The sequence below is a fragment of the Cheilinus undulatus genome, linkage group 1 (assembly GCF_018320785.1).
Source record: "Cheilinus undulatus linkage group 1, ASM1832078v1, whole genome shotgun sequence".
Taxonomy (NCBI): Eukaryota; Metazoa; Chordata; class Actinopteri; order Labriformes; family Labridae; genus Cheilinus; species Cheilinus undulatus.
Window position 1 is genome coordinate 13,259,053 of NC_054865.1, and position 24,908 is coordinate 13,283,960.

The window sequence follows — 24,908 nt, forward strand, 5'->3', positions numbered from 1 at the left end:
GAAACTGCATCAGTGTAACACAGCACATACTGATGGCACAGAACAACAGGACATGTAACAGGCTAATACTAGAAGTTAGCACATACTGACATTGACAGTGGCTGCATGCATTCTGTGGATACGATTACATGTTAGACCCCATACCATCCGATGTATACCTGCTGCTTGCTGCTGCTTTAAGGAGACATTAAATAGATTATACCAGTCATTGTTCACTTTAAAAATACTCTGATAAGTCCAGTTTTTACATCTTACAACACCTACATCACACAAACACCCTTATGATGCTGAAATAAATATTTTTCATGCCATGCTGCACCATCCAGTCTGAGGCTGTTTCTTTTTCACACTGCCTGAGGAGGCGTGCTTAATTGATGTTATTTATTTTGAACACAGGGTAGTGCAGCTGCTGCCCTTGGACAGGTTTTTCTTTTATTTTTTCAAACCAAACCAAGAAAAAATATCTAAAGCTATTGGAAATTACTTAATGATGAAATCTGTTTCCACTTCTCTTTGCCCACTAGCACTCAGTAAGTCTGACAATAATCTGAAAACTCTCTTCAGAAACAGAATAACTCATGATAAATAATCCGAAAAAGGCTGGTTATGCATGAATTTTTCAGTCACTAATCCCTTCACAAACTGACTTTGACCATGCCAGCTTGAAGCCAGAGAATCATACTGGGACTATTTCAATCAACAGCTGCACAGACATGAGGCTGTTGATCAAATAGGAACTATGATATTAAAGAAGTAGTGAACACTTGAACATTTTTTTCTGCTGTAAACTGAGGTATCTGACTGAACTAAGATAGAACACATCAATGCTGATGTTATTTCTGGCATTTTGCACCAAACTGATAAAAAAAATCTACATTTTACAACTTTTAATTAGCTTAAATGGACTTCTGCTTTGAAAAATCTTTTCTGAAAAGGCAGGGCCTATGGGACATAGAAACTTACTATCAGTAGGTTTCTACGTCACAAACTCTATATAAACGGCAGAATGTTACCGCCTCTAACTGACTTGACCATTCAGAGACCACTCCCATCCTCTCCTGCTTCTGCACTGTCTCGGCTCTGAGAGCTCTGGCTTTAGTAACGCCGGTAGTGGAGCAAATGGCGCAAACAGGTAGTGCTCAGGACCACCACGGTCTGCCACCACTCCACAGCCTGCTTCAGGGGACTCTGGAGGGGAAAAATTCCACCTCAAAAGATCGCTCTGAGGCAGCAGTGCTGCGGGACTCTGTGTCACTTTCTGGCAAAGGGAGTCACTGTCATTTCTGCCTCATCTGGAAAAACCCAGTCCTTAAAACAAAAAGAAAAGTCCTTGTCCCCTCCCTCCTCTCAGTATCAAACTGCTCACTTTCTGTGCATTTTTTGAAATCTTGAAGTGGGTGGAGTTAGCTCTGAGCATGGGGTTCACTTACAATTTAAAGTTCATTTCACTCTCTATCCATGTGATGCACATTTAATAGGCCTGAGGATAGTCATGCTTGCTCATGCTACTTTTCATGCTCTTCGCAGAAAGGCTGACCTAGAATGTATAAATAGTTTACAGATTTATGTTTACCATTTGGCCGTTGTGAATGGTAAACCAGTTTGTTGTTAGCAAGAAATTTTCAGGATGCCATGTTAATGCTAGATGAGCATAGCTGGAGAAACAGAATGAGTATGTTTCATACAGCTATGTTTGCTGTAAATGATGAGCACTAAGAGGTCTAAAACAAGCTAATCTGATACTTCAGCAGACTGGAGGTTTATGTACAGGCCACAGAAAGCATGGCCATTTCATGCCATCTCACACAGTCAGAGTTTAGCCTCACTAGCAGGTCAATGTGCATATTAGGAGACAATACAGCTGTGTGATGATTCATGGTTGGAAAAGCACACTACATGGGCAGTGGCAACTATGGTGGCTTATAAGGTCACATATTTCTGACATGGACCAGTTCACTGTGCTTGTTTTCCTGCGTCTCTCTGCAGATAGTACATCGCTAACTTAAATTTACTATTTCTTCTCTCTTTGAATCTTAAGGCTATATGTATCATAATAAAGGCAAAAGAATGATAAATAATCTTAAGTTAATTAAAAACAATAATGTTGCCATTTATTGTGCAGCCCTTGTATGCAAAAACAGTTCCTTTAGAAAACAGTTAAACATTTACAACAAAACTGTTAATTCCTTTTATAAGAGGACTGCGACAGAATGACACTCCTCCATCTCCTTACTGTCTAAGCCTGAGATTATATTAGTGATTCCCACCTCCTCATGGTTGGTTCAAGCTTTTTGCCTTATACTCTGCATTTAAAAATAACCAAATATTAATAGTAAATGCACCACAGAGCCCTCACCATTAAAATCAGATGGGAGCAAACACAATCCACTCTGACATACAATAAACACAACCACAGAGACACAGACATACATACAAATGTCAACCCTAATACTCAGACACAGAACCACACAGTTTCTTTTGTTAATCGTCTTGGAAACCAAGCTGCTTGTGTTTGACTCTCTGGTATCTGAAGGCAGACAGATCGTTGTCAGAGTGTGTCAACATCCAGATTCACCAGTCCAAACCAAACAGCTCCGGGTCAGCATGCAAACTGTAGTGTCTGACCACATGGCTGCAGGGAGGTCTGCTGTCTGCTTATCACACAGACGAGTGCAGATTGCTCCAGACCTGCTGTTCAAACTCTGGATCTTAGGACATCCAGGGGGCTGGTAAGGGGTTCAGGGAGGGGGCAGGGCAGGTGCAAAAGCACAGACACAAAATGTTCTGTAGGAAAGATGTTATGTTCGATCACCCATAAAAGCTATGTAAACACTAAAAGTTATGAACGCACAAATGAGTAGATCATTGCGCTTATTATTCTGTTCTGATTCTCTAAAAGATGAGCTTTAAGAAAGAAAAAAGCCAAACTTCAGAAAAAGACTTGACCACAGTGAGTCACTGAGAGTGGCAGTGTGAGGAACTCAATACTGGCTGCCCAGTGAGTGCTGCAACTGGAAAAACTGAATCAGACACAGGAGCAGGAAACACAACTTAAGCTACAACTAGGGAGTGAAAACAAATAGGGAAATATCCTTAAATTTAGGGTCTTGTAAATGATTCATGGTAGAGAGCTTTAAAATAATAATGGATGTTTTGATGGGGTAAGGCACTGAATGTAACTTCACCTGTGAAACTCTAACACTGTAACCTGAAAACTATTTGGATAAAACTTTGTATTAACACACACTTTCTAATTAAATACATACAGGGCAACAGTTTGAATAATTTATTTAAAAAACAAAAACAAAAACAAAATTTACTGAGTTATTCTTTTCTTGTCCTTCAGGCAAGAGGGGCAACAAGTGTGTCTGCACACTGGTGGGCAAGGTCTATTGTGTGTCAGGGTTGTTCATGGCTCAGTGTTTAACCAATCCTGAACATGACCTTCTTTCTGTCAGTGATGAGTGGCCTTTTTATCTCCCATGTCAGAGTGAACAGGACGGTCATTTTCTAAGAATAGACAGAGAATTTAAAGTTTCACTGGCAAGACAGCAGCAGACCCAAAACATATACACACAACACTCCATAAACAGGACATAAGGATAGTGATTTAGAACCTAATAATGCATGTGTTCTTATGTACTTTCTAACTTCTAAATGGTGCACAAGAATGCATACATCTATTTAAAAAGACCGTAATCCATCTAGCAAATGCTTGCTAATACTAAAGCAAGCCTTTGTAACAGCCATCAATCATTGTATATCCATTAAGATTTACTTCCCAGCCTTGATGTAAGAAGAAGATCAACAACTAACCAGGGGCCAGGAGCTATGGAAGTAAACAACACTGGAGAGAAATTAGATCAACCATAACTGCTTCACCAATTACTCAGTTTGAAAGTTGTTTTTGCTTAAGACAGAGAAAGAGAGTAAGGAAATCCTCGATTTACATCTAAACAGAACTAATCCTCCACATCAGCAACAAGAAACATCAATACAGGCATTAGAAACTATCAGAATCCAGAGGTCAGGAGAGCATTAGTGATTAAATGATAAAACATCAGCTCTACTACCTTTCCTGAGCTAAAGCTTTAATCGCACTGAACTGAAAAAATCTGCCACTTTTTCATGTCAGTCTCTCATAAGGATTCCAAGAACATGTTTATTTTGCTGCCAGTATGAATACTGATCATCTATGAGTGGGAGTGGCTGATACTAACACCAGAGGCCTGAATGACGCAGCTGGATATGCTCTTATCCAGATAACTTCAGGATTACCCCTGGTTTTCTGTACGATGACACTGGTTCATTTCTTACCAAAATAAATCACCGTGGTGACTTATGCTGAACAGCTAACCTGCTTCAGAGCAGGTTATGTTCTGGATACAAGATCAGCAAGTATAAAAGCACCGCCTCCTAACCAATCAGTTCTCTTGGAAATGGCCTGCCCATTCTTAGAAGATCCTGTAGACATTGGTGCACAGATCATGAGAAGAGTGCTTAGGAGAGAAAGAATATTTAGGAATAGATGATAGATAAATTCCAGTGATTTTATCCATACAACAGAAACGGTGTGGAGAAATAAAGCCTTGTCACTTGCTGCTTTGATCTTCACTTGTTCCCAAGTCCTTTTTGCTCCATTAGGGTTGCATCTGAAATAATGGGGTTAATAATAATGGTCACACATGGCATACCTGCAGAAACATGGATTAATGGAACGCACAACTACTCGTGCCGTCACAGGGAGGAATTAATACTACAACATAAAATTCTCTGAGGAAACTCTGCCCCAAACATCTGTGCCATAATAAAGTGAAACCCGAACAGAGTGCTGTCCGTTTATATTGTCAGATGAATTAACATTGTATAATCTGACAAATTTACGCATTAATAGAGTCTGAAATTTTCTGCCAGCATTCCTTCCTGGCTTTTGCTGCGGCGACAGTGTTGTTTCTGGCCTGGATGATTGCTTTAAATTCCTCATATTTTCTAAGAATGATTGTCTGTTCCTCCATTGAGAAATACGCGGCTCTGTAGGGTCCCTCCATGTTTCCAATTGGTCAGATGCTGCAAACACCACCCCTCTTATGTGAGCCTGCACTGATCCAGATTAGAAAACCCTGGATGCAGTTAACAAGTTGATAACCAGCTTCATCGTACAGCTGATCTGGATTGCGAATATCTTGAGAAGTCAATTCAGCTAGCAGAGGGGTATCCTGGGCGTGTTAATCCAGCTTTGTCGTACAGGCCTCTGGACAGATCAGTTTTTGTGTTTTGATGTAGCAGCGGGTTTAGCGGTTGATCAGTAAACCTAACTTGTTGTGTGCTAAGACCTCCTACAGGTGGCAGAGAAACATGGTAAAGGGACCGCAAAAGTCACATTCTGCAAACAATATGCTTCAACTTCCTTTGTTCAATAAAGCAGTACAAAAACCTCCAAAGGAGCAATGCAGCAAGTATTCTACAGTAAGAACAACTTAATTACACAATGTGATGATTTATTAATGATGACTGAATTTGCAAATTAACACAATAACTAACAGACTAAAAAATAATAGGCCTATTCAATAGACTAAACAGTGCAACAGTCTAGTAAATAAAAGGAAATTAGTCTCAAAATCTTAACTCAGCTGGTAGCAATCATTTTTTTCCTGAGAAGAAAACAGATATTCCCCTCAGACAACTGCCTGTATTCATTTTCTCACCAAAAACTGAATTTCCTCCACTTGAAGTTACATCTGAATATATCATGTCTATACTGTATCTACCTTTACCTAATAGTCATTTAACCAGCCTGGCCTTCAACATCACCAGTGCAGAGGTTGTGTTAACCAAATATTCTCTGTCATATACAGTTTTTTTTTTTAAGCATGACGGAGAATTTTGAAGGCTGTCTGTCATTTTGACCGACTGGAATAATGAGGTTGAGCCTGCGTTTTCTGCTGCTTTAGAGGTCGACTGATTATTGGCCTGGCCGAATGATGCTTATATTTTGCATGTGGATGATTATTGGTATTGATAGGTGTGACTTCCCATCTGGCTGTATTTTCACTCTCAAAGTCTCACCAAATGTCCTGCATTCAGCACAATCTGTTTCAATGCAGATTTAAATTTTTGATTACAATTTTAACGAACAGGACTTTATACAGAGTTTGGGGGCTGTTTAGAGTGAACAAAGATGCAGCAGCAGCAGATTTGAGAGTTGGTTTAAGCCTGTAGTTGAAGGTACTGCATTCCAGGTTAACTTGATTCACAGTGCTGATGTGCCTACTTAATGGTAGCTGGAATTTGAATTGACCTTTATAATTATACCACACCACAAGCAAACTCCTTCTCTCAGCTGTAGGTACCACAGAATTAACCACACGTGATCAGTTTGATGATCTCTCACTTGGAGAGTTAATTCCAAGCTACCACTCCTTTCAGTGAAAACTGCCAGTTAGTGATTGGTTTCTGTTAGGCCTGTGTGATATATATCGTTTTTTTTTTTCCCGATTAATTCAAACTTTCTGTTTAGGACGAATTAAAAAAATAAAAATCTAGATTTTCTAAAATTCCTCCATGCTCCTCTTTCTCTCCCCTGGGGCACCTGTAGTTTACACCCTCCCCTCCTTCACCACAGAGACGCACATACAACAGCACGGCTACCGGCGCAAATCCTGAGTTTCGTCCAATAAGAACTGTATATTTTCGTCAGTTGTTTGGAACGGGTACAGGTTTGCAGCTTGGGACCATGAACAAACCACAGCATGCTGCAATATCTAGTTAAAAGCTGTGGCAACTAAAGGAAGCAGCACGGCAAACTTGTGTCAATATCTCAAAGACATGCAGCCGAGTGGCGAAAGTGTGTGTCACTACGGAACTGACAAGACCGCTACATCCATCAAATGTGTTAACTCCTAACTCGCTTAATTAGTCCATGTTCAGTCCCAGAAGTGAGCTGTAGTGTTAAATGAGACAGGGGTGTATACGCAGCTGTAAACACTGCACTTAGAGAAAGTCGCCAGTACCGCTGCAGAAGCTTAGTTGAACAATGCTAAAAACGTTACTTCCGACAATTCCTTCACAATAAAAGTCTGTAGATGTTAATATTTATTGAGGGCTTTTATTGTGAACGTCCCTAATAGGAAGAAAGGTGTAGTCAATTGCAGCTTGACTCACCTCAGCATTACAGAAGCGACACCTTAAACTATAGGAGCAGTAACACAAGAACATACAGAGATTAAAAAAAACCTTTTTTTTCATGTTATGCTCAGACATAAAATTCTGCATGCATTCACAGGTTTCTGCAAATAATTGCAGCCTTCTGTGTTGATATAAACTCTCCTTGCAGTAAAAAAGTGAATTTTTTGAGACCAAATTACAGCTTGCTCTTGCCCAAAAGGAAAATTCAGTTGGTATTTGCTACAATTAATTCATAAAATAAAACATGCTTTTATTTTTTGTTGTTGTTTGTGTGTGTGTTTTTAAACAAGGATAAGAAAAAAACATTCAAAATCATAAATCAAATTTTTTAAAAGAAAATTGGGGATTACATTTTTAGGCTATAATTGCCCAGGCCTAGTTCCTGTTCAATTAACACATTCTGGTATTCTGTTGTTTTTATTATGTTGAGAGAGAACAGATGTTTTAAAAATACCAACATCTGTTGAGTTAATACACAATAAACATTTTCAACATCCAGTCTTTGGAAGTCTGTTCAGCTTTTGGTCTGATAGCCTGGAAACACCTGAAACAATGTATTTGTAACTGATATGATGCAGGCTTTTTCTACTGCAGTGTTTGTGGTTTACTTTTACAGATATGCAGCTCAAGTAAAGACAGAGTATCGGATCAGAGAGAAAGCTGCATCATCTTTTTTCATGAACTCACTGCAGATAAGTTGCCCCAGTTTTGGGAACATTCCCCTAACGTACTTAAACACCATGACCCTGAATCACTGCACACGTCCTCATACACCTGCTCTAGTGTTTTTCATCAATTAATGCCAGACTATATGCCAAGTGAGAGATAATCCTCTGATGTCAACAGTGTGTAAATGAAGAAAACAAAGATAAAATAGCATCTGCATGCTGAGGGCAGCAGTCAGTCAGCTCATCCTCCTGCTGCTTCCTCGATCTTTTGTCACAGAGACAGAGAGAGAAACTACAGCTCTGCTCTTGTTTGGGGCTCCATAAAAGTCACCAGAGAAAGTTTATGGGCGACAGATGCTCAAGAAAATGAGGGTTTTTCCCCCTCTTCTAATGACTCCTTACTCAAGGAAGGGGCTTCACGGTCACTGGCAGCGACCCGGAGTTAACCTCCCTCTGTGTTGCCAAGGAAACGGAAGAGCTGAGAAAAAGGGAGGAAGCCAGCCGGTGGGGAGTTACGACCCGATGGAGTGAGGAAAGAGAGGAGTCGAGACTGTCTTTTTCTTGTACAATTGTCTCTGTCTGTCTCAGTCTCCTTTCCTAGTGTCTTTCTTCCAGACACACACACACACACACCCCCACACACACCCCCACACACACACACACACACACACACACACACACACACACACACTAATGCTGTTTTCTGCTTCGGCACCTCAGCCTGTAGCCAGCATTATTCTCTGCTTCTGATCAGCAGTCAGTTCCGCCAGTCACAAGGAGATCTTTCTTCCGACACAGCTGGCTTCCTCCAAGATGGCGGATCAGATTTCAAGCACGGCCTACTGGATGATTTTAAATGATACCATAAACTGACTGAAAATTCCCTCACTCAAACAACTAGCCTACTGCATGCTGTCACACATTTCTGTTCTGCTCACTGCAACCAAATCCAACGAGTACTAAAGCTACCATCTGTGCATGAATTGATAACAGAAGACTTAAGGCACATTTTGGGGTTAGTCACCATAAGCAGCTGGTTAACAGGATGGAAAAAGAATAAAATCCAGGGGGGTGAGTAGGGGGGGCATAAGATGACAAGTGATAAGAGCTGGATACACCTGTCTCTAAGAGGCCCAACAGCTGGATGGTCAGCTTACTGCCAAAAACACTATTATGATGACGAAAGAGCATTCCTAACAAATCTTGGAGAAACTTTTTTTAAAGTAGCGATTGGGGGAGAGTACGGAGAATTTTTTAAGGCACTGAATTACACTAAAAGAAGAATGATAAGAAAACTGTGCCAGGCTGTAAATCTAGGTAAAAGCAACATGTTCAAGTACATGTACATATGTGTACAAGTAAAACAAACAGACTTGATGCATTATGACCTACTCCCATCATCATTCATTTACATTTGAGCACTGTTAAGCTGTGGGGTTTTAGTCAACCAAAGAAAAACAAGCATACAAACAAAAAACTGCACATAATCCCTACATCAACCTAATCAGTGGCAATGTCCTCATTGCACCCTCCTGGTGGTCTAAATCCTTGGTTCTCAACTGGTGGGTTGGGGCCCAAAAGTGGGTCACAAAGCCATTTTCAGCAGATCAGAGATGTGTGGAAAAAATATGATACCAATTCTTCCTTCCTGATACAATTCTGAAAACAAGGTGCTGGGTATCGGCCGATACACAGTACTGATCCGACACCAGTGTGAACCTTCTGGACTGACTGTGCAGACTAGCAAACCTATATTCGATCCAGAAAATGGCTCAACAGATAGAATCGTAATGTTCAGCATCTCTGTGACCCTAAAGTTGGTTTCCAGCTGATTATCAAGTTTTATTCCTAGATATTAGAATAATAGTAATACATGGGGCTGCATCACAGACTCTCTCTAGCTCTCCCTCTATTCAGGCAGCATTACGTTATTACGGAAAAGCCTGCAACTGGCTGACAGACCCTTACAAAGAGTAAACAATATGGCAATTAGCATTTGAGCTAGCGGTAATAAATGATCGTAATTCAATTAAAATGGATTAAAAAAAAGTTCAAAGTTGGGTTTACTGGTGGAGATTTAATCATGGAAGCCCCCAAAAGACACATGAGTTCCAGGCTCGCTGAAAATACTGCCGCAAGGGATTTAAAGGCATCAATAGCATCAATGGGAAAGCACAACGGCTAGCTTCTAGGGGAAAAACTAGTAAGACAACATTTTATGGTTCAAAAGTAGGGGTGGGTAAAAATATCAATTAATCAATGCATCGCAATATTTCCCCCCCCAATTCAATATCGGTTCAGCAAATCCTCTGAATCAATTCACCTCCTGGCCAGTGTGGGTCGCAGTGCGTGTAATTTGCATTGTATGGACGGAGGCCGCATTTGACCGAACAACAACATACCAGAACCATGTTGCGTGAGGTTTATCACAATTTCCAAGAGGAAAGAAATATCATTTAAGTTTACATGCACTTTACTTTTTCAGTGTTTATACAGAACTGTCATGGTTTTTACTTTTGTACTCCATATGCACAATAAGTTATTATTGTGCAATTTTTTTATTTTCAGATGTTTTATTGCTCAAAAATATGAGGTGACTTACCACATATGTTCACATGGGCATGAAAATAATTATAAAAAAATTGTCAATAGGTTATTTGTGTATTTCTACTTCTTACTGAATCGACATTGAAGCATTTAAATCAATATCGAATTGAATCGATATCAAATTGAATCGCAACCTAAAGAATCGAAATTGAATCAAATTGTGAGGTTCTTAACAATGCCCAGCCCTATTCAAAAGTTATTTAGTTTTCGATAAACCGTGTCACTTCTTGTCGTGCACAACAGTGACAGTCTGGAAAGCATCTTAACTATCACATTCAGGTAAAACTCCGCCCACTTCAGATGTTTGAAAAATGCACAAAAAATGGGCAGTCTGGTACTGAGAGGAGGGAGGGGAAAAGGACAGGGTTAACCAGATGAGGCGGGAGTGACAGTGACTCCCCTTGCCAGAAAGTGACACAGAGTCCTGCAGCACTGCTGCCTCAGAGCGATCTTTTGAGGTGGAGGATTTTGCCCCACCAGAGTCGCCTGAAGTAAGCTAAAGTGTGGTGGTGTACCACGGTGGTCATGAGCACTACCTGTTTGGGCCGTTGGCTCCTGCACCAGCGTTACTAACACCGGAGGTCTCAGAGACAAGACAGTGCAGAAGCAGGAGAGGATGGGAGTGGTCTCTGAATGGTAAAATAGGATAGATGCGATAATATTTTACCTTTCAAATAAAGTTTGTGACGTATAAACCTCCACATAAGCCACGTCTTTTCAGAAAACATTTTTTAACGCAAATGTCCTTTTGAGCTCATTAAAAGCCATGAATAGCAGATCTTTATCAGTTTGGTGTTAATGTCAGAAATAACACCAGCTTTGATGTGTTTTATCAAAGTTCAGTCATTTACTTCAGTGTACAGCTGAAAAAAATGTTAAAGCATTCTCTACCTCTTTAATGGGGCTGTGTCCTTCAGGAGTAACAGGCTTGGAGAGCATGGAACAATTAAACCCAGAACTTCAGTCAAAAATACCACATACCTCAAATCAAAAACATTTTACAGCTCCACACTCCCTGTAAGAGTGCATGAAGGAGCCCAGTAGTCCATCTGTGCACTCTGTTTATAAAGCTTTTAAAAGCTCTATAAGTAATTCTCAAATCACTATCTTCCACTAAAACAACAATAGACTCACAGCTGGCCAGTGTGCATCTGCCTATGGTTCCTAAAACATAGACATTATGCACAGTATGAACTGAAACCTTCACAGTAACTATTCAGAATTATATAAAAAACTCAAAATAATTGTTTTTGTCTCATTTTATAATCATAATAATAAACATTCAATTGTTCCAGGCCATGATGTGTAATCTACAGACATGAATACAGCATGCAACATTTTACCAAAGTGGACTAGGAATAAGTCTGTAGGTCAGGATGTAAGAAAAACTTTATGGGACCAGGGGGCATTGCTGTCTCTTCTCTGCTCTTTATCTGTTTGTAAAAGACACTAGTGTTAACATGTACATTTTAGTAACATGCTAAAGTGACTGGAGACATAATTGAAGACCTTAGGGCCCTCAACACAGCATAGGAGCTCTCTCAGAGCCACTTAAGCCGTTATCTCAAACTGAATCCTGCTCTTTCTACCACATTTATGCCAACTTTTTCCAAATTTGTTGGAACATAACTGCTGTAAAGTAATCAGAAAATAAGGTCTGATTTATCTGCAGCTGCTACTTTGTCTAGTGTTCACTCTTTCTTGATCAACCACTGCTTGTTTCCCATCTCCTCTTTTTGCAGTTGTCCGACCAATGACATCTTGGTCGGACAATAACACATCGACCAACTAAGTGACCAACCATTTGGAGGGTGTCAGCCCTACTAAACAGTGTTAATACTAGCTCTTGTTAGCAGGATGAAAAGAAATTAATCCCTTGATATTTATGGCACTGAAGGAGCCTCAAACACATGATAACTCTTGATATATTTGTGAATTAATAAGAGCTGTTTTTTTCTGTAGCACTGTTCAAGATGTATGAATGTTCATTTGAAAAGGCTAGTGTAGGTATGTTTATGTCTCACTTAATATATGATCTATAGGACTGTGATGAGACGAGACAAGATTTGGGTCAAGACAGACAGAACAAGACAACACGAGATCTTACATTATTTTCAATTTTGATAACAAAATAAGAGTGATAAATGTGTCTTTTATATAACTGAAAGTAACAAACCCAAAGCTATGCAGGTCTATTCAGAAATGTTTAAACAAATCTTGTACCAAATATCACTACTCACATGTAGTTTGTCATGTCTATTTACTCAGCTCTGCAAATCAAATCTCCATTCATTTTAATAGTATGCCACATCCTCAATGTACTACACTATGCACTTGTTGCTACAATTCCACAATAACAGAAGCATTTAATCATTTGGAAAGTGCTCAAAAATGTTTTCAATAGACTGAAATATAAAAAGCTGCTATAAAAGCTCATTAAAATCAAACTATTCCTCATCCTCATTTACGAACATCCATATCAAAAACACCCAAAAGAAATCATTCTGAAGTAGGGGTGTAAAGGTGTGTGTATTCGTACTGTACTGATTCGGTACGGGCCTCTCGGTAAGGTACAGATGTGTACCAAACGAATACATGTGGAATGAAGCTGACATACAGTCAGAAAACCAGAGAACAACTCACTGTCACACTGTCCCAACCACACAACCACAGCAAACAACAGCAACAGTTAATTCTACCCTTAACCGTAGGGGTGGGAATCACTGGGTACCTCACGATACGATACGATACGATACGCGATATGTGGTTCACAATACCGATATTATCACGATACAGCGCTACTGCGATAATCGATATATTGCAAGAAAATTGTATAACGATACATCACAAACTATGTCTAACTAGAGAATACAAAATAGTTGTAAAATGATCAAGTGCAGGATTTCTCAGTTTATTCACAACAATTTGGTGTCAATTTCACAGAATTGGACACAGACTGAGCTAAATACTGAATATGAAGTGCATAAAGTCTATGGATATGTGTAGTATATATATATATGTATATATATATATATATATATATATACATATATATATATATAACTTGTTACATAATTTTAAGTTAATGTGGAATTTAACAATGTAGAATTATGCTATTTAAAAAATTTGTAGTCCTGCATCATCTCGCATTTTAACTATCTTTGTTCAATCTGAAGATGAGGATTTTCCCCATTTGTTGCACTAAATTAAAATGCTGCCATGATTTTTTTTTAAAGAATAGAGGAATAAATTAATATGAGTGAATGTACTCCAATCCTTTGTATATCGCTTATTTCCGATTTTTTATATCATCACATAACGACCAAGTGTTTGTGGAGGGAAACTATGGGAGACGAGCTGATGGTCATGTCCAGCTTTGAGGACTGATGGACTGTTTTACAGGGGGCATATGTGACAGGCCAGTGTTTCTTTATTGTATTACCGAAACTGTCATTCTTAATGACACTACACAGGATAGGTTCTTACAAATAAAACGACTGTGATTATGGTTGCACAAGTAGAGACCAGCGGTAGCTTTAACGGGCTTGTTTGTTGAAGTTAGCCGTTAGCTGTAGCGCTAACGCGATGATGCCTAACTTGTAGATTCGTTGTGTTGTCTGAGTGTTTTACTCTGGCGTGGCATATCTTGCAAACGACGGTCTAACTCCTGTCTAAGTTTGTGCTGTTTTTAATGATTTGGAAGCCAAAATAATCCCACACATCCACTATGAATGCAGCAGAAGTCGCTCAGCTATAAGCAACCGGCTCACGCAGACCGGAAGTCTCGCATGATCTCGTTGTCTCAAGAGAGAAGAGGCAAGGGTCAACTGCCAGCTGGTGATGCCTGCCGCCAACTAGCGGTCGGGGGGGATATTACACCACAAACTACCGCACCAACAAAATGAATAATTAATTAAATATCGATACTGCATTTTAAATATCAATAAAAGTATCACGCCAGGAAGTACCGCGATATTTCAGTGTATCGATTTTTTGTCCCACCCCTACTCAACCGTCAGTCTTGGAGGAACTGCGTCATCGGTAAAGTTATCCTCATATTCTACAAGGCTCTAACCTCTTTATCTGCCAAGATAGACTGTGAAAAGTTCTCCCAAACTTTGTAGTAGGTCCCATTGGCTAAAAAAGTAAACCAGTGCTGTGGTGAAATTGGCAGGATAGATGCTAATTTGCATACTTAACAAGCTAGCAGAGTTGTATGATGATGCGTTCAGTTTGTTTGGGAGATTTTAGTGTTTTGGGAATAAATATGTCAATCTATCAATTAAATTAACCTAGTATCCAAAAATTTATTTATTTATTTATATTTTCAATCATTGAAGAACTTTTGGAAGGGGTTTACTGCATTATTAATAATTTAAATGTAATTTATTTAGCCTATTTATTGTAATACAATTAAAATTTAAAAAACAAAAATTACATTTTATTTATCCGCTTCAATTACCGTACCAAAAACGTATCGAACCGTGACTTCAAAACCAAGGCACGTACCGAACTGAAATTTTTCTGTACCATTACACCCCTATTCTGAAGTCATTATTGTTAATTGCACAAACAGATTTTTGAAAATCTTTTTGATCTTTTTTTCCTCAAAAGAAATTTGCCACTGTTGGACATAGATGAGCATGTGTGTTAATGTGTATCTGCCTGTGTGTGTCTAATCTGCCTCTGTGGGACAACAACAGGGCACATTTATTAGGGGCTATAACTTTGGTTTTTGGTGCAAACACTGCGTTCCACGGTGCTCAGACTAAATTTGTTTGGTTAAATTTACTGCTGCAGTACACAATGGCCTGTTGTGCTACATAAATGAAGTTTCAGACTGATGTTACGTGCAGCCAACAGCTGTTAGATGAGTGGCTGACACACACAGAGGGATGAGAAAGACTCACGTTGAAGTAGGGATTGAATTAAAGTTAAAAAGCAACAAACAGCAACACTATGAGCGAGTCTGCATGCATACACAAAATGCTGCATTCTCCTAACAGAGACTCTGCACTGGGATTTAGCAGCTACTGATGGGTACCAAATTTGGTACTTTTAGAGATCCCAACCGAATTCCACCGGTAATCCTGAGTACTGATTCGCATAAAATCAAACCAACCACATTTCGGTAACTAAACGCATCCTTGTGACTGTGAGAGAGTGGAAAAGTAGGCAATTTCCAAACCGGACACAAACCCAGTATTGCGCATACAAGAGTGTAGTGACATCAGTAGCAGCATGTACAATCAACAAAGAAAGTAGGGCTGGCAGGAAGAGGGCGAAGGTAGGGCTCCGCTTTTCAAAATATGATGCAGGTTACACTGCAATATATGTGACGCGAAGTGCAAGGATTGCCACTACAATACTTTTAATCTGAAGAAGCAGTGTGATGATTGATGATTCAGATCAGCGTCTGCTGCCCTCTCTCTTGCTCGCTCACCACCCCCTCCTTCTCTGTCTTGCACCAAAACCTCACTTTAAACACTGTGATTTTTGGTATTAATAATAGTTTAGGGTTTTCATGCTGGAGTAATTTGTAAAAACATGGGTGATGTTACATTACAAACAGTTAACAATCATTATCGCAAATACACACACTGTTGTGTACTGGTACTGATTCACAGGTACTGGGCATTGGTACCGTATCAGTTCAAATGTGAAAGGTATTCATCCCTATCGGCAGCAGCAGCATTTAATCATTTTACACTAATATGATGAACTACTTTTAATACATTTATGGATCATGTACGGCCCCTAAGTAGTGTGCTCAAAGGGTGAGGAGAGGGTGGGATTGGTGAGCCCAGGAGCATCACTGTGATCTTTGTCACCTTGACAAGAAATCTCATGACATTTCAATCTCGCAAGATCAAACCCCTAATAATCTATATGTTTAAGTTTTCAGATTTCAATGAGTAATGATTCAGAAAAAGAGAAACACCTTCAATGAAATATCTGCAATTAGAAAACAAGGGTTTACAACGACCTGTGTGAGCTGATGAGTGGGAGAACCAGCAATATCTTAAATGCAGAATGAACTGTTGTAATAGACACAGAATGACATCAAACATCAGATGAACGTACCTGGTGTCTGCTTTTCCCAGGTTAGTTCCAGCAGGATGGAGGATGGTCTGGTTCTTCACCATCTCCACAACACATTTAGTGTTTAATTCCTTTTCTGTGAATAAAAAGCAGAAAATGTTATAACCAAAGTAACAAAATGGAAAACCCAAACCTATCTATGTTTGTTTTCACACATGCAGCCCTGGAAATATAGAGAAAATGTCAGGACAAGCTGCCCATTAAATATTTCAAAGCTGTTATTCAAACACAGCATAAACATTTCCTTGTTGGACTGGGGGAGTCAGGATGCAGGACATGATGTTAAAAAAAGTCATATTCTGAAGCAGTATTCAAAAGCTGTACTGATAAAAGCTAAAATGACAGCTTTTGCCTTTACACCAGTACTACTAGTTTTGGGTAATTTTCATGAAATACAAAAGAGATGAGAAAAAAAAAAACTGGTGACCAGAAAGCTGCTCAAAGGTTAATTAAAAAAATAATAATAAATTCATTATTCACCATGGCCTATTATTCACCTGAGGTGATTTTTTTTTTATTTTACCTACTGTGTTTATATCTACTTATCCCGACGTCAGAGCAAAAGTTCACAGGAATTGAAAAGATTGAAACTAAGCAGAAAAAGTCTGAGTTTAAAAAAAAAAAGTTGAAAAGGTCAACTGGTTGTGAGAGAGATCACCAGTCTTCTTGTCTGTTAAGTTTCTGAATCTTCCTCTTGTGCCAATATATTTATTTCCACATAACACAGCTCATCCAGAGCAATTACTGGAGATGTTAAAGCCCATGGTGAGCATGTGTAAATGCAGCATTTGTTTACTGTTATCCTAAATTGTAATTTTGTTTTGTTTTCTTAATATAATGCTGCTTGTCTTTCCAGTACCTCCAGCTTAATTTAACAACATACAGAGACATATCAGAACATATTATAGTTTGCCCAGATGTTGCGTTCAAATCATTTTGGTTGCTCAGAAATAATAATATACAGAAATAATATAAAGAATATTACATTTTTCCACATCCTGCCCATAATGCAAAGACAACAGCACAAATGTACAACGTCCTTGATAAGTTTAATCCCATTTGGTGACAGAAGTTAAATTGGATAATAGCGTTTACATTTCCAGTGCAACATCGAGTTAAAACAATTGAGTGCACTGACTGTGAAAATGCCCTTTTACCTTGGAGTGAGCATTAACCTAATCAATAAATGGGACTCATCTAGGCAAACAGTCTCTCTCTCTCTCTACCACAATCACACAAATGTGCATGCAAACGCATACGTGGCCAACAGAACATCACCTGACCATCTCCAACTCAGCATAAGGAGTGGTTGTAATGCTTTGTCCACTGTCAATTTGCACAAGTCAGCATATAATGTTGCTAACACAAGAACTTCTATCAAGATCCCCTCAGAGAGAGGAGGAAAAATACTGCTGCTTCTTCCCCTTAAAGTGTGAGGAATATATTCATACAAAAATGCAAAAGCCTGGGAATAAAATCTGATCTCTGTGAATATAAATATAAAATAGACATGTGTAATTTACTGGTGTAAAGTGCTAAATATTTTGTTTGCTTTCATAGCTGAGTCAGTCAAAGAGGGAACTAATAGATGCTTCACTGTGAAAGCTTTGGAAAATAACACTAACCACACTGGAAACTCATGATGCTGCTAAGTTTCTCCATTCATCTGCCCTGCCAAAGAAACTTAGTGATGGTTGTCTAAGCTCACGCTAGGTGCTGCCAGCATGTCCTGGGCATCCGATTTTTGGCACAATTGTTTGTGCATTTACAAAAAAACATTACACAATTGGTTACTTACAGGAAAAGCTAAACTGCCAGAAGCAGAATGCCAGTCTTTCACTGAGGGGAGACGTTTATCGCCAAAATCACTGAATGCCTAATGTTTTCATGGTGAATTGTAGTAATTTATTCTAATAGCCTTTCACTTTACTACTGCAATAAACTGAAATAAAAACCTTATTAGTAAAACTGTCATTAATAAAAATTGTATCTTAGCTTGTACACTAGTGGGACACACAAACAACCCACATATTTTCTCTGCAATTAGATTTATGTATTTTTTTAATTTGTTCTTTTTTTCAAAGCAGGGATGAGATAAGGGAAGATAGGGGAAAAATGTGGATTCTCTGCCTCCATGTGTTGCTCCAGTAAGGATATCCTTTTCTCTTCCCCCCCCTGCAACAGGAGGTCGAAGGTCAGGGCTAGAGCAACACTCCTTCAGGTGTAAATTATCTTCAGAAAATAAATAATGTCCTTCACCTGTATGACCAGATCCTACCCTCACATGTAAACAAGCATTTCTCTTTAAAATGAGCCAGTAGTTTTTCAAGCAGAACCTTGTCTAGTGCACAAGCTTCATTGGGCATCTTTTCACTTAATTAACTCAAATTTGAACCCTGAATTAACATCCACACTCCTGGAATTTTAAACATGCAATTGTAAAACAGATGACTGTCAATACGGGTTTTTCTCTATTATACTGTGAGCATGCAAGAGCATGCGGGGATTATTAACTTAAGTGTATGTGTCAGCACAGGAAAAACATTCTGTGGTTTCAATTCCTTTCTTCTATGAGAACTGACTAAAGCAGAAATAACCAGAGAAAGTTTTGGAATATTACGCCTCTAGTAATACTTTCGGACTCAGGCATGACTACTTTGTAGTCAAGAGTTGATGTCAGTGAGAGATATGAGCCTAAAGAAGTGTAAATACTCTTCATTACCGCTAAATGACGTTCATTCATACCATGCATACCAAGCCACTTACATGTACAAGTACATAAAAAAAAAGAAGGAAACAAAAAAGAAAAAGTTAAATATTTTTTGTCACTCATTTCAGAAAGTGAAACCCATATATTATATAGACTCATTACACATAGAGTGAAATATTTCAAGCCTTTATTTCTTGAAATGTTTTGGGTTTTCATTATCTGTAAGCCATAATCATCAAAATTTCAAGAAACAAAGGCTTGAAATATTTCACTCTATGTGTAATGACTCTATATAATATATGGGTTTCACTATCTGAAATGAATAACAAAATATGTTTAACTTTTTCATGATATTCTAATTTTTTGAGATGTACCTGTACATGTTCCTCTTAATAGGGGTAAAAAACAGAAAAGCTACAATAAATCTGAATAATTGATATCCTCATCTTTCACAATCTAATCTAATGGTGGTTGATTAGATAAATGCTGAACAAAATAACTGTACTATATAGCTTATCAATATGTACTGCTGTTCTCTATCATCAGATAAAGGTGATAAGATACAATATAGATATTTAGTTAGGCAGTCATCTAAAAGTGTTTTATTGTCGAGTGAATGGTCTATAAACTACAACTGATAAACTGTTTACTTACAATTTTTGCAGTTAGAAGGCCGTAACACTTTTCTATATCAGGTAAAAATGTGACATCATCAACATAAAATGAGAACAATCTTGTACTGAAATCACACTCATTTCATTCCCATTTTGCAGATCAAGCTACAGATGGGAATTCAAACCTTATTGGTTCTACACCTAGAAAAAGACAAGCAACGTCTGTGCAAACCAAAAAATGAGGGTCTCCTGGATAGATTGTCTGTTTAAACAACTTCAGTCCTGCCAGTCCTGACAGAAATACAGAGAGCCATGGAAGCTCGATGTCAAAGGTCAGAGGACCTGAATCATTCTTTGATTCTCCTGCTGTCAAGGACCTCACAGGGAAAAAATCAGAGTGAGCCAACAGGGACTGAGTCTGACACTAAGAGCAGAAGCAAAGGTAGAGTTAAATAGGGGCAGTGGCATAGTCATCGGGAGGCTGAGCAAAACTTTTTAGTCTGGCTTCTCATTTTTGTGTTGCCTGTAGTCTGGCCTACATTACCCATGTGCCCGTGTTCCAACTGTACTTCCTGAAGGGAAAGTTTGATGCAGTATAGTTACAAGGATAAATGTACCCATTGTTTTCTGCCTCTCTAGATCTCACTTTCCACTGGCCTTCCTCCGCTCCACCTCTCTGGTCTACCGGTGCTGAGGTTTGAAACCACAGGGCTCACACAAGCCAGGAAGCTGATTGGCCATGGTGTTGCTGTTGCTACGCCGAGGTTGCTCTGTTCTTCGAAGGCCACAGCCATGGGAACATGGAGCATTACGCAACATTAGCAAATATTCATTCAGCCTCACTCCCTTCCTGCCTTTGTCCTGCTAGGCAGCTACACCACCTCTCCTCCTCAACCTGGGATACACAGGGAGAGTGGCCTTGAGCTTAAAGAAGTATTCAGCTTATTATTCAGTGTCTAAGGTCTGAATCACTCCCTGAACAGCCCAACTGATGCATCGTGAAGAAACTTTCTGACACAAGGACCTAGAGGAAAAGCTGTGTCTGAATCCAACTGTTAAAAGGTGTCAATGTGTGGCGGACTGAATTGCAAATGATGAGTTAGAAAAGAGCAGAAACCAATTCTTCTCAGGGCTTGTAAGATCTAATTTATATGTGATTTCAGACGTCTGTGCCCAGAACTGCCCACTCAAAGCTGCTGTGGTATTCCGGGACAATTTGCAATCACAAAAGTCTTCCATAGTGCTGTTGGATGTGGAGTGAAGTTCAATCAAGCATGGATCAGAAAGACATTACTGGAAACGTGGCACTTATGGTTCAAAAAGCCTTTCCACTGCCTTTAGAAAGCCACCAATTTTCCTGCTTGTTCTCATCCACCAAATTTATCAGTGTCCTTTTCTGCTGAGCAACAGAAGACAAAAAACTGGCATGTGTTACAATGATGACTAAGCAAGAACTGAAAGTTTAAAATGAGCAGCAGTGCAGCAGGCCATGCCACTTTCACTAATATTGGATGCTTCTTTTAAAACACTGCATCACAAATATTCTTGTTTAGACTCTCAATGAAATAAATGTTGAAAATAATACGTCATTTTCAAGCTTCATAATCAAATCAGGATCTGGGAATCTCTGGGAGTAATTTGTTCCCTCCAAAAACATCTAGGCCTATTTTCTAAGGTCTTACAAAATCTTCAAAATCTGAGACTATGTTTGTTTACATCTCAAAGCTTTGTTTATTTACAACACATACAGCTGACTCTAAAAAGCCAAAGGGCAATATATCAAGGTAAATACCAAAATAGAGAAGCATTGTCTGAATGTATTTTGTACACATCCAAACAATGCTCCTCAAACCTTATTAAATATCATAATCAGAAAAAGCTTATTTATATGCCTGATTTAGAACATCTGACTGTAATACACTGTTTACATGTTCTGCTTTATTACTGTTCATGCTCATGTACTTTTTTTTGCATCTTAAAAAATGTAAATCTAATCAAGTCAAGAACAGTATGGTTTCTTTACATGATAACACTCTGGATTTTAATTTGGCTTCAAGTGTACTTCTAAAAGAAGTTTTTTGGTGATTTAGCGATGATTATTTTCTAATTAATAACAGCAGCATAAAGATTTTCAGTCCTTTATTTGGAGCATTGGAGTTAAAGGGGAATACAAAAGGAGGCAGAGGTTCAGTAACCCTCATGTGTGCCTGTAAGATCAGTAAAAGAGAAACTTCACCTAATGAACTGACCCTGACAACAGGAGGTGAACTTTGGCCTGTTAAGAAGTCAGAACTATTGCCTCTCTCATAAGAAATGAGGGCGTGTGGTCAGGAAAACATATGTAAATTTCTACTAAGGCTGAGCAGCTCATCAAAATTTCAGAATGAGATTCTGGAATTTTCAAAATGCAGATCAAAAGTTGCAATATATCCTTACCCTGGAATATATCAAAATATCAGTTTGACACTTTTTTTGCAGCAGCAGATTTGTTATGCTCGACACCAGTGGTTCTCAGCTGGTGGGCCAGGACCCAAAAGTGGGTCGTGGAGCAGTTTTCTACAGGTCACAAAAGTGTGTCTAGAATAAAATGGTGTCAGAAAGTCTATGAAATACTAAAGTACTCAGTGGACATAACATCACCAGATGGATTTGTTTCACACATCCATCTGGGAAACTTTCCATAGACGGCATTTGGGAAAGGGCAGAGCCTTTGAAAAAAAATTCGGAGGGTGACTGGATGAACGTTCTGTCTGTCACAACGTTACGGGCCAATCAGCAACAAAACATGTGACGCAACTGCTACGGGGAGAAAACTCCATAGAGAACTGCATAACACGAACCATGGCGACTGTAGACATGTCAGTGCATGACTTTTGTCATTTTTGGAAAAAAAAAAAAAAAACAACTCACTGCTGTTCTTTGTTCTTCTTTAAACGAAGAAATGTTGGCAAGTTCTGATAAAACTGGCACTTTAGCAGCATCCAGTCTAATCTCTTCTGCCATAATTGCACCGGCCTCTTGGCGTTGTTTGCTTGTGTCATGACTCCGCTGCGTCCACAAGTACTGCCCCTTGACGCTGACTGGTCCTGTCAATTTCTAAACAGGCCCAAACTGTTCAGATGGGAGCTTTGCAAGATGGATTCACCAGTGAGAAACACGGAAATGGGCGTATCCACCTGCTTTGCAAGGTTACAGTGGACATACATCTATACATTTTATTTTACTCTGTTTTATCGTGATAATGGGTATATTTAAATGTTTCATCAACATTTCAACTCATTTATCTCCTTTAGTTGCAATAAAAAAAACATTCTTTTTCCCGTGATAATGAAGAAATTTCTCTAGATCTTTCTTTAGATTTGTAAAACTAGCAACAATTGAAACATTATCATGAGGAAAGGGGGAGTAAAACAAGTCAGTTCTCATAAATTTTGTTCCATCTGAGACACAAACTGCAACATTTTTAATCAACGAAACATGGGTGATTTTTTTAAAAATGAAATTCAGGTTGTTGGTCATTAAAAAGCCTGGTGGGTCCTGAGGCTAGACTAGAGAACCACTGCTCTACACATAATGCGAACATTTGTTTCATTTTTTTCTGGAAAAGCTTACAAAAAGGCCCTATTTTTCTTGTTTGTATGTGTTTTTCTTCATTTAAATGAGAATTACATAAAAATGATCATTCCTTTCAATAAAACAATTCATATTGCACTTGCAAAATGAGTCAAAATAATCGCAATTATATACATCTTCATTCATTTTAACCATTTATGTCAAACTATTCCTCATCTGAAGATAATTCCACCAGACATAAGCTGTAACATCTGCATCACCAACCACACACCCACAACCTTCACAGGTTAACGCCCGCACATCCACTGACTGATGGTTGTTGTTCAAAAAACAAAAATAAGATTTTTGTGGGTTCATAACAAACACCTGACCTTTCAGAAAATATCCATGAAAATGCCATCCTGCCTGCTGAATTTCTGTACATTAGTCCATGGCACTGTAAATCCTTGCCTATGGGAATAGTGCAGAAATCCAACGGCCTGGTCTTGTGACCGACTTCCCAGCACAGCATGGAGAGAGAGAGAGAGAGAGAGAGAGAGAGAGAGAGAGAGAGAGAGAGAGAGAGAGAGAGACAGAGAGAGAGAGAGAGAGAGAGAGAAAGAGTAATACATGTGATACATTCTGCCACTTGTCGGTCAACCACTCTGCCTCAGAAGCTCTCCTCCTCCTCCTCCTCCTCCTCCACGGAACACATGGCCTCCCACGGCAAAAACACCACTTGGCAATTGACCAGGAAATGTCAACCATGCCTCCCTGCATGTGGCACTGAAAATCTGAAATATAATTGACCCAGGCATTTGCACGCAAATTTGTGTAACACTATGCCATTGTTAGCTTGGCTTAGCTAAAATTAGATAAGTGGATACAACAATTTGTAGACATGTTGCTGCCCCAGGAACATTTTCATGCTAAAAACGTGTCACTGTACAACTTCATATGTTAAACTAGTATTGTTCCAACAGAGTGCACCGATGCCCTTGAGAAGAGGGTCTCAAGCATACTGCTGTCAAAGGCTTTACTGGTGGACTGCTGATTTACTCCTCTTTACAGCAAGTGGCAGCTGAAGTCAAGAAGCTATTGGCATCTGTATCAGCCTGTGAAGGAGACAGTGTTTAGCCTTTCTAACAGTAGATCCCACACAGCAGTGGTTCAGCTTTAAATCTAGCTGGATGGCAGGCAGCCATGAGGGAAGCCCTATGGCAGCACTGGATAACATGTGCCATCCAGACCCGCCTCTCTTTAATCTGCAGAAGCTCATTTCACTAATGGGTGTTGATTTCTCACTGGCACCCAGTTCCTAGGATATTAAACAGGGAGTACTTTAGTGAGGCAAGTCCCTAGAGGTATAGTGAACAGCGGTTTATTTTTAGGCACAATCCCCATCCCCACACAAGCTGACTTGTGGACTTTGAGGCACGATCCTATGAATCACAAGTATTTGTCAAGTCA

The 24,908-nt window shown here is 39.1% G+C and overlaps 1 protein-coding gene across 8 annotated transcripts in view; it reads right to left on the reverse strand.

Moving 5' to 3' along the window:
• The window catches only part of kif13ba (kinesin family member 13Ba), a 69,644-nt gene that overhangs the window by 42,462 nt on the left and 2,274 nt on the right, over nt 1–24,908 (reverse strand). For all 8 annotated transcript variants that reach the window (XM_041813111.1, XM_041813188.1, XM_041813413.1 and 5 more), the window contains one exon: nt 16,545–16,638. In XM_041813111.1, the coding sequence (XP_041669045.1) occupies nt 16,545–16,638 (94 nt within the window). The remainder of the gene's footprint in view (nt 1–16,544; nt 16,639–24,908) is intronic.